Below are 12,056 nucleotides of genomic sequence, written 5' to 3'. Positions count from 1 at the left end.
TCTTGGTTTAAACTTTGTTTTATTCAAATTTTGTTTGACAATACATCGAAATACATGTTTTATAAAACAGAAAAGGAAACAAAAACAAGTGTCGTGACACTTATGTAAATTTGTTACCTGCTTAGTAATCAGCTTTTCAACACTAGCTACAAGAATGAAGTAATATGTACAATAGAATAATTACGGGAATAGGGGAGGGGGTAATGGATTGGAATGCAGTGGAAACCAGGAATGAATAACATATCAAAATACATATGATCATCAGATGGTAATATCATATTGCTCTATTGCGATGAGTATGTGGAACACGATTCTGTAAAATATACCAATGGAATAGTAGATGAAAATGTCAGCATTCCTGTAAGTGGACACTCGAAAAAGGTTAAAATGTATATACAAGTTACATAGAATAAATCACCACTAAATCAACTATTGACAAAATTAGTATGTCACAAAGCACCGCCATGATGATTAAAAACGTTGCAGTTCACATACTAGCCATCACACTTATCAAATATAAGTCCATAAAACACTTTCCCGCCTCGTCCCTGGTACGTCCTGCTCTTTCAAGATAACACATCACTTTTATCAAACAATTATAATCATGGCGAGTTAGTGACATGATATTGTATAAAGAAATGCAATGGCAAAATCACTGAATAAGCATATAAATCCAAATACATTTAATACTATAGTCTTGTTTAATGTTGAAGTGAAATAGCAAGATATTTGATAAGGAGTATATAGGGGTGATTGGTCCCTTTTTAGTTTTGTTCTGTTTAATAGTTTTGTAAATATTCAACATAGAAATGTGGTATCAAAGGTGCTGTTGTGATACAGGAAAAGTGCCTGAACTCTCGTGTTAATTTCGAAACTTCATGAAATTCTCTCATATGCAATTGAATTTCAAATTCTGTCTCGTCTTATTTCTAGCACTTCATCTTGAAATAAATGACGTCATAATTGAAAAATATTTGTATCATAGTGTTGAATGACAAATATAGTTCAGGGCATAATACATCATTTATGAAAAACAGAAACAAAATTTGAATTATCATTATGTGAATATGAAACATGACCTATTGTAGGCAACACATATATGTTGCAACGTACATAAATATATCTTATCCACAAGGATTCTGTGTTATACTTTCATGGGAAATGTACTACTTACACCAAACGGGAGAAAAACGATCTGTTGTATTTACTCCAGGCCATGTTAAACAATGACGGGTAGGCTGGAAACTAGCCGAGTATTGCCACGGTCTCGGCAGGACAGCATGCCCATTGATCTATGCCTATGCAATTCTTGTGTTTAGTGTTTCGACATCCTGAAATCGAGAGTAGAAACTGTAATTAAATCCACATACATGTGCTACTAGTGGACATGATGGAATCCGTCGTATGCACCATGCTCCGGTTTTAAAGGGGAACTTACAACAATAATTCATCTGGATTTATTTGTACTGGAGCTCGAGACGTCCATTAGAACTAATTAGCTCTGACGTATTCAAGAAACAAACGCAGCACGAGCACCTCGTGTTGAACATTGCATGTCTATTTCACAAACCAGTGATGTCATTAATTGACATCCATTCATATTCATTTTTTTCAGTATTTGTTTTATAACGTAAAGGAATTAGAATACATCGATACAAAATAGACAAAGCCCCGTCTCCACAGACTTGAGAGAAGTCATTTTTGTTTTACTGTTGATCATATTTGCTGACTGATACGTCGCCTCATCTTCGCGATCGAACTGTGCGTCTGCCTCTTTCATCTGCTCATGGAACAATGGAGAAATCAACAGGCTTTTTCTGCACGCATTGGTACACACGGAACCTTGTATTTGTACTTAACATATTGGAATCATTTAAAAGTACATCAATACGCCTCGATACACACACTGATCGATCTAGTAGTCACGGCCCACGTTTTACCATGATCGGTCTAGTATTCACGGCCCACGTTTTACCATGATCGGTCTAGCATTCACGGCCCACGTTTTACCATGATCGGTCTAGTATTCACGGCCCACGTTTTACCATGATCGGTCTAGTATTCATGGCCCACGTTTTACCATGATCGGTCGCTTGGCACCGTTGTCATATGACTTATACGGAGTCGAATGACGTCACACCTCAATCAATCAATTCATCAATTGTATCACAATATTTCTGCGCAGAATTACTCAAGACAGTGCAATTTTAGATAACTCACGAAATATTTGATTATTCTTTATAAGTTCAACTTCGTTTTGCTTATCTATACAATTAGCTATAAGAGTTGTGATAACTAGTCTTTATTCAGATAAAGAAAACAGCGTGGTTTCAATAGAATTTTTGTTTCAAATTTAAGAACGCATTATCACAGTCGGTTGTTTGACTTATTAGGAAAATCACATTTACCCATCAACTTGTATCCAACTATATATATGTAACATTTCTATTTTCATGAAATAGATTTCTTCCGAACATTTCGTTTGTCTAGCAATTACCCTTTATTTTCTTCAATCAAAACTCATGAAACATTTACATTATTCTTAAAACTATTTAACATGTCTAGTGTTAGATATTTTTGACCATTCAGGATTTCTGTAATCAAACAGTTTGGATCTTTAACATGTTTCACTAATCAAACTATTCTGCAATGTTTGTGTTTATCAGGAGCTGGAATTCTGGGGCCTCACAGAACTAGACATTGAGCCATGTTGCTGGGGCCATTACAGCAAGTTCAAGGACCACAAAGAAACGCTAGCGGCACTGGACGACAACTTTACTACAGAGATGGATATCGACGCGTGGGGGGACAAGCCGTCCAATCTCAATCGCTTTAAACGACAGATGTGGCAATTCATGGAAGAGCCAGGATCCACACGTGGAGCCAAGGTATATTTGATGTAGAATGCAAATATCAGAATCAAGTTAAACTATTCATCGTACTTTGGCCTTTTAAATAAGCAACAAGGTTTGGATTCCTTGTACAAGCCTGGATATGTAAGATGTCATTACTATCAGACAACCATATACCTCATCGGTCAAATATAACTCAAAATATAGGTTCTACCACTCAGTTCACTTAACAAATCACCAGCGCAGGATTTTGAAATGTTAAATCTTATGCAGTAGATATCTAAGTACATAATCCATGAATAAGCAACTCCTCGATACTAGAGGGGTTACGCTCACTTTCGCTCTCTGCAACCTAGAATATGTCAAAGCGAAATTGAAGGCTCAGTGTCAGTGTGCGCCACCTTATGGATGAGGCAAGAAGTCCAGTTTGATCCTTTGATGTTAATCCAAAACATCTTGCAGTCGCGTAACGGTACAATTGACAGGCTTTTAAGTCGGATGTCGATCCCCTGTAATCTTCAAAGCACAGGTATCACCTTAGGGATTTGTAAGTATTTTTTACACCTGATATTATGGTGGCATATTTCTGCCATCCACTTGCGACTTACGAGTTACGTATGTCGACATAATTATTGAAAGATGTCGACATAATCTGAGAATATGTCGACATAATCTGAGAAGATGTCGACATAACTGTTAAATTATGTCGACATATTATCACATTTGCCGAGATAATTTTGCCGAGATAATTATCTCGTAAGTGGGTAACTCGGCTTTTTATCGTGTTAATGCTCGGGTGTGACATCGACTTGCCACTTACGACTTGCCACTTACGACTTATTTATGTCGACATCCTAGTAGATTATTGCCGACTTACCAAAACGAGGCTTGTGCACGAGGACCGCGAAGGTGGGCTGATGGTGACTGAACAGTGGTGACTATACTGGTGAGTAACTTGGTAAAATCAATGTAAATATGGGAAATCAAAGATATGGATATTACAGTAGGTTACTATGATGTACAGAGTTTATCAATCAAAGAGGGATTTTACATAAATAAGTCGTAAGTGGCAAGTCGTAAGTCGATGTCACACCCGAGCATTAACACGATAAAAAGCCGAGTTACCCACTTACGAGATAATTATCTCGGCAAAATTATCTCGGCAAATGTGATAATATGTCGACATAATTTAAAAGTTATGTCGACATCTTCTCAGATTATGTCGACATATTCTCAGATTATGTCGACATCTTTCAATAATTATGTCGACATACGTAACTCGTAAGTCGCAAGTGGATGGCAGAAATATGCCACCATATGATATCAATCAAATAGCTAGCCGCGTGCCTTCATGTTTTGCTAGGACATATTCCAGGGGTGCATGGAGCCATAGTGAGCGTAACCCCTCGACTATCGAGGTTGAAGCAAGTTAGGACGGTTGAATAGTAGACATAAAGAACCCATGTAGAGGGTCAATATATTGAACTGAACAACCAACCACTTTTTATTAATTCGATTTTATGGCAAGGTCCTAAATTGCTTAATCAAACGTGGCGTACCGGAATAAGTAACCATATGATGTGGTAGACAAGGTTTATGTGTTCTATTAATCAATTGATGGAAAATATGATAGTATAGTTATATGTCAGTTTTCCAATGCCTACAATCCACATCCATTGTTTGAATGTCCGATAAGACATATAAACGACTAAAACAAAATACCGTTATACTGCCATGCGATTCGTAGATGCACATCAAAGGATCAAATCAGTCTTCGTGTAGGTGGCGCTAGCAGAGCCTTTGATTTCGTCATGATTTGTTCCAGAGGTGAGGAAACGTAACAGAGCGTAACTATGGTAATTTATACAGATACGTAACATTTCAAAACATGTTAATGTTTGGCTATAAAATTGATAAAACAAAAAATAACTTTCTGTTCCAGATTTTCGCTTTCATCTCGATGTCCTTCGTCGTATTGTCTATCGGTATTTTTACCATGGAGACGTATACGTGGTTCCGTGTACCTATCACAGGGGCGGTGAAGCAAAATTCCTCCGACCTGGCGTTGATTATCAACCCCACGGGGGACTATTGCGTCAAGACTGGGGGAGGGGACGGGGTTTACAGCTTCGCCGACACGAAACCCCACCTAGTTATGCAAGTATTGGATTACATTTGTGCGGCTTATTTCACAACAGAATATGTGTTCCGTTTATTTTTTGCCCCAAGAAAGTGGGAATTCCTCCGTCAACCTTTGAATGTGATCGACATATTGTGTTTAATTCCGCACCTGATCGCCATTATTCTTGTGACGATCGATCCGAACGACAGCACGAGTCAGCTCTTCAAATCAATGCTAGCCTTGAGGACGGTTAGAATTCTGAGAATTTTCAAACTGATGAAACACTATAGCGCATTTAATATCCTCGTGTACACTATTAAAGTCAGCACAAAAGAATTATTATTGATGGTGATATTTCTCTTCACCGGGGTATTGATCTTCGCGAGTATGATTTTCTATGTTGAAAGTGATACATTTGAAAACATACCCATTGGATTCTGGTGGGCGCTGGTAACCATGACAACAGTCGGGTATGGAGATAAGGTACCAAAGACAGTAGGGGGATATATTATTGGTTGTGGATGTGTGCTTTGTGGGGTCCTCACAGTTGCTTTCACGGTACCCATAGTAGTGAATAATTTTACTTTATATTATTCACATGCACAGTCAAGAATAAAATTACCAGCCCATAAAAGAAAAGAATTGAAAAGAAAAATATTCATCAAAAACCAAAAGTCTTCAAACTTTTTGGATAAGCTTCGGAATAGGAAGAAACGTAAAGATGCCGAATTCTCTGAACTACACGACGTCAGCATAAAGAGATCTCCACCTTGTGGCGAGGAATCGGTAAAGTCTAACTCTACCAATATTGACTTAAGTGCATCGCGGCAGACGTCACATCTAGTTAACGAAAACAACAGGGACATTGAAAACAGTAGGCAAGACCGGATACACACCATCTCGGAACAACTTGACGACGGGAGTGCAACTTCGATTACGCCGGTAGAAATCGAGGTGACAGAGAACGAGGTAAGCGGCAATTTGAACATTCTTTCTGAATAGCTTAGTTTCAGGAAATGAAGGGTTTGCTTATTTTCTGCAAATAATATATCACTATTGAAAAGGAAAGACATTTAACATTATTATTTATTCTCCGTTTTCAAAAAAAGTTCTAAAGTTTCCATCCACTCCGCCAATGAAAGAACGTTCTAAAGCGAATGAAAAATTAATTAAAGTAGTTACAGACTTACTTTGGAAAATATTAAGTAGCTGCATCATGCCATTTATTTGTCTTGTCCGATCAATAGAAAATGCCAAAGGTTGTGGATTTTTATATTCACTGTCCGCGATAAGTCTCTTATGGTTGGATTTTAAAGAATATAAAAAAAAATCATATATCATCGATTGCATATATCCGTTTTTAATGCATCACAAGAAATGGATGTCTTAAAAAAATCAAATATCAAAAATACAGTGGAAACCATCCTTAAATATTATTTAGTTTTCTTATACCGGAAGTGTATTCTCTAATATCTTTGTCATGTTTTGTCTAGCTTTTGTTTAATATAAAGGCATGCATTGCTTGATTAATCGACCCATAAACTCGAAACGGAAGGAAGCGCAGTATTATATTAACCGTGTCTTTGATTAATTTCAGCAACACAAGATCGAGACTACACAACTGCTGAATGGCCTCAAGGAGACCAACCAACGAGTGAAAGAAGAGCGAAAGCGACAACTGGAGGTACTTTGGACTAAACGCGAGCAGAAGCTGAAACAGCAGAAGGAAAGCAGGAAAACACCACGGGCGGCTCCCGCGCCGGCGGCGAGTAGCAGACGACATGGCGAAAAGAAGTAAAAAAGACGTGCAAATCTGCTTTGAAATACTCAAAGGAGAATTGTGCTTAGGATATATACATATCAATTGATATTGTTCAAAAGTAAACTCGTATTCGCAAGCAGTGTTGACGAGGATTAATAAATTCGTAAACTTTTAAGATTAAGTGTTCTGGATGGAAGGATGTTCAGTGTCCCTGGCGTTTGCATATTAACATGACGTGGAAGTGCATTGTCAAAAGCACATTATGTAGATAGTTTACTTTCGATTTATGTGCTTGTTAATTCACAGACGCATGTCACGACACGTCAGCAACAGACACATGGAACATTTTGAAATATAATTCATTTTGAATGGCACTTTTCCTTGAGTGTGTCAGGGTTGACAAAGGTCTGCTGTGATAACATTGTGATAAGAATGTGGGATCATTCGCACGTAACGAACATGAGCACCATTTCTCATCACAGCATCGAGTGTATTAGGCATATACGTCATGTAATCACATGGACCAGCCTTATAACAAAGGCATGCACAGTGTATGTAAAGTCCACAGCAAATTATCACATTCTGGTTACTGATAACCATCATTCATCTCTTCTTTTCTGGATAAGAACATTTGAAGATTCAATAATCGTGTACTTTATACACATTATTATTATGTACTGTAGTAACATGAAGCCTGTCTTATCCGAATTCTGTATAATCTGGAAACCCGTATAAACCAGTCATTCAAAAATATCCGTTTTATACATACCTAAATATCTTCACTTCCACTCAAGTAAGACCCGATAATCTTCAAAACATAATATTTTCATCTACCTATGAAACTATGTAGCATATCGTTGATGGTTCTGGTACGTCAGGAACAGTGGAAATGACGTCATATCAACAATCAAAAATAATTCCCTGATTTTCTGTACAATTCAATACTGTGTAGTGCTTTGAATCAATTAGTGCCCATGGGTTGACTCTTGCCATTGTTTAGTTCATGGAGTGATGAATCGGTTTGGTCTAAATACACATTCAACATATGAATCATCTCTCCAAAGATCAACACTAGTCTATCATACCATGGACTTAACTTAAACAAGACCAAGTCCTGTAGTAAAGTGTGAAGAAAAAGTGACAAGAATTCAATATTTAGAGTTAATTTATGGAAAAAATAACAATGATGATGAAAAAGTATGATTTTTTTTACAATCTGCTTTTATTTTAATGATGTTCATTGAAATCATATGCAATACACATGAATTGTCCATTTCCTTTTATTAGATCTTTAACTAGACTGTGTTTTTGTTAGGCGTATGGAACAAGCAGAATACATAATCTATTTTCTCAGATACTACTTTATTGAAATTCTTATACGGTATATTTTTCTTACATAATTATGAACTATGCCTTTAATGTCCGTCCATTGATTATACTGATTATCATTAATTTTTGTGTATACCTATTTTCGCGATTTCGTCTTAAATAACTTATTTGTGAGGATTTGGTCGTGAGAGAACCAATAAACGATATAAAGTGTCTATTCATTGTTCAATTTGCTTGAACAAATACTCTTGTACACTCCTAACTTTACTATCAAATCCTCGTGCAAAATAAAGTGAAGGTATAGATTTTGCGAAAATTAACAGATTTTCAGTATATAAAAGCTATTAGTTGTATAGATTGTTATACTTTTTCTCAAAAATCGCTCATGTAAAGTTTGTTTATATGTATTTATAAGAATTGTTTTGTTATGAGTATACGTTATTTATGTACATCGGATTGTTATGACCATAAAAAGACTGTCCATAGGTCAATTAATAGTTAATGATAGATTAATCATCCATTAAACTTCCATTAAGGATACATGCTACCTTACTGTGATATCGCTTCTTTACAAAAGAGTTTCAAACTAAGAAACGTGTAATCTTTCCCTAATATTTAGTCATTTTGAGTTGATTAATTAATTAATTGAAATATGGATTGCAATATCACGCTAATTTTGTGTTCGTTAAGGGGAAAACTTTGGCATAAATTACATGTAAAACATGTACGGTACCATAGATCCTTAAGGGAGATAACTCTAACACAAATTGCAGATGTCATACGGTAGTGATTATCCTTACGGGAGTGTATATCTTTAAGGCAGACAACTCTAACACGGAGTACAGGTGTAATGTGTCAGGTAGTGTATATCCTTAAGGGAGATAACTCTTACACAAAGTACATGTGAAATGTGTCGGGAAGTGTATAACCTTAAGGAATATAACCCCAACACGAATTATAGGTGTAATGTGTCAGGTAGTGTATATCCTTAAGGGAGATAACTCTAACAGAAGTCACATCCCTATTGTAGCATGCATCCTTAAGGACGAAAGCTCTAAAACATTAGACATGTGTTTTGTGTAAGATTGTATATATCGTTAAAGGAGATATATCTTACACAAATCACTGGTATAATGTATTAGGTAGCATTTACAATTGCATTGTTTACCGGACAAATGATCGATTGTTTATTGTTATGTGTTTGTCTGTGTTATCTTGCAGTTTAATACTAGTTTTAGTAGTCTGTTTCCTTATTGGACCTGAGTTACTTGGAACCTTATTAAACCGGAGTTGTATTTGCTCCAGATAGTTCATTTCAACCAAAGAGGTTCCATTGTATTACATTTGACATTTATTCATATTTCATTATTTCCATTCGCTTAAACATTCCAAACTTTGTTTTAAAAAAAATATACAGTTTTGTTGATCAGTGTTTCTTGATGATTTGTTTTGGAAACATAAATATAACAACAAAACCAAAAACTGTGTATGTTGTTTGTTTGACCACAGAGTCCTAGAGCTAAGGTAATGGTATTGGCGTGAATTGGTTTCAGTGATTTGGCAGATCAACGAAGGGATCGCCAAAATTCAAATCATTACAGTTTAACATCATTTAAATCAAATGTATCGAATGTTTTCGTCTTCGTCTAGCTTGGCTCTTCGGCTTTACGGAACACATGCACACTAACTGCTTCACTTATACAGGGAAAGCACCCGAGAATATCGAATTGACGGTATTTTAAATATGTTCTACTCCAGACACCAATGACAAAATTTTGTAACGGTGTTGTCGATATAGACGGGTCGCAAAATGAAAACCTTCAAATTATTCCACTCAAATTTAGAATAAATCGCGTTTTATGACAAATTTCCTATTATATGATTTAACGTTTAAATAATTGATCAGATAATAACTCGCCACGTTTTCGATCGGGAGAGCTTGATTTTCATGTATAACCTTTTAGTTCCTACTTTAAAATCAACAGGGTTGTCGGGTGGTGCAGTGGATGGCGTCCTCGCGTTTTTACCAAGACGACCGGGGTTCGATTCCCCCGATCGGCCGGGAGAATGTATGGGGTCATCTGGCCGACAATTCGGGTTTTATCTACGTACTTTGATTTCATCCCAATAAAGCTCCATCCTCGCCAACAGGAGTGATTAATATAAGTTGGAAAACATGTTGCATAATCGTTATAAAATAAATATAGCTAACTGCTTATATCTAAAATCAACCCATTGAAATGGATATGTATTTACATAGCGTACGTTTGATACGTTGTTTCTCTCAATAACCCGAAACTCAAATAAACAAACATTAGGGGTATACTGCTGGATGCTATGTAGGCCTTTGAAATTACACACACGAACGAACTCATCCTTACGAACGGACGAACGAACGAACAAACAAACGAATGCACGCACAAATAAACAAACAAAAAAACAAATCCAAAACAATAAAACCCCTGGCATATAGAAGGTTTGGGGGAAACTCTGATATTCTAATAAAATTCCAATAACACACATACACATTTATTACTGTTAATTATTTAAACAAATGTGCATTGTGGGAAAACACACGATACAGCATATAAACAGTGTACTGAATTAATTTCATATGTCGGCATTATATTTTTAATGACAAAACATGTATATATAGCTCACACAATGACTGAGGAAGTACGTAACGCCTACCTCTTTCACTTGGTTTTATGTCCTGCGAATTTGTTTCATTTAATTTCATTAAATATTGTTTTCCGCGATATATTATTAATGTGAATTCATTTGTTTTCGTCGAAAGGCTGTCTTTTTGTATAGTACAATGACTCTAAATGGCGCCATCTTGATTTTTCTCGCGTGATCTGTTAATTATAAACTGAAGTACGCATGTCATATTCCAGTGTCTACTTCCTGTTGTATTAATACGCAAATCACCATGATGCTTTTTTATGCATGAGTATAGTTTTATTATCATTTTGCTTTGTCCAAATTTAGCTATACTCTATTTGACCTTTTTCTCAAGTGGAGAAATTCAAAATCGGCGACGTCAACAATGTAACGGCACTTTCCAATGGTTAAAAAACATCTGTTCTTTTTTGGCCAATAACACATACATGTACATGGAACAAATCATGCTTCAACTTTTTTCAAAACCGTCCCACTGTTGCATATGCTAGCAAGTGAGCCGTGTGTGGCTGTTCTTCAATGGTTTAGCTAATTCGTGTGAGGGAACACGCTTGCATGTACATATCTAAACGTTTACACATTACAACACTTGATACTGACACAACATGACAACTAGCTCAGCGTCCAGAATTTTTATGACAAAAGCGCTAGATAACTTTGACATGAGCTTACTTGTGAAATGAAAACGAGACATTACTTGAAAAAGCTGCACGCGCAAAGGAATAACCTAATTCCAATAATTTAATGACCAAAGTAACGCTGTCTTAGGCCCTGAGGCATCCTCGAAACTCGTGGGGTTACGCTCACTTACGCTCGGTTCGAATATGTTTGTTTGATTGATCTCGGGTAAAAAAAAAACACACCTGACCATTGGCTATAGGCTGATACGGCTCATTCCCCGAATACGAACTCTGGAAAATTCAAAGGAAGGTGTTTATATAGGAAATCCTTTGAAGTTTAGTTATAGCCTGTTTCAACTAAGAATGTCAACTCATTTTGTAGATATGATACTAAAGTCAATAATAAAATGGATAGAAAGTTTTTATTCATACATATAATAACTGTAATACACATTTGATACAGCACTTAGTAATAAAAAATAATCATTAAATATTGATATTTACATTTTATGAAAAAAAAATAGCATTACATTATATGAAAAAAAAAGCATTACATTATATGAAAAATAAAATTCCTTAATACAAGCCACATTGATACTAATGTCAGCAATAAAATAAAGATTCTATTCATACATATAACAGTAATACACATTTAATACAGCACTAAAGGATAATTATTAAACATGAAT

The 12,056-nt window shown here is 36.0% G+C and overlaps 1 protein-coding gene across 2 annotated transcripts in view; it reads left to right on the top strand.

Annotated features, from left to right (window-relative positions):
* LOC110443650 (potassium voltage-gated channel protein Shaw-like) overlaps window positions 1-9,479 on the top strand; it is a 38,632-nt gene extending 29,153 nt beyond the window's left edge. For both annotated transcript variants that reach the window (XM_021487998.1, XM_021487999.1), the window contains exons 3-5: window positions 2,667-2,888; window positions 4,795-5,943; window positions 6,572-9,479. In XM_021487998.1, coding sequence (XP_021343673.1) covers window positions 2,667-2,888; window positions 4,795-5,943; window positions 6,572-6,772 — 1,572 coding nt within the window. In that variant the 3' untranslated portion in view covers window positions 6,773-9,479. The remainder of the gene's footprint in view (window positions 1-2,666; window positions 2,889-4,794; window positions 5,944-6,571) is intronic.
* The last annotated feature ends 2,577 nt before the right edge of the window (window positions 9,480-12,056 follow it).

Source organism: Mizuhopecten yessoensis, unplaced genomic scaffold, assembly GCF_002113885.1.
Source record: "Mizuhopecten yessoensis strain PY_sf001 unplaced genomic scaffold, ASM211388v2 scaffold716355, whole genome shotgun sequence".
Lineage (NCBI taxonomy): Eukaryota > Metazoa > Mollusca > Bivalvia > Pectinida > Pectinidae > Mizuhopecten > Mizuhopecten yessoensis.
This window is presented reverse-complemented; position numbering and strand designations above follow the sequence as displayed.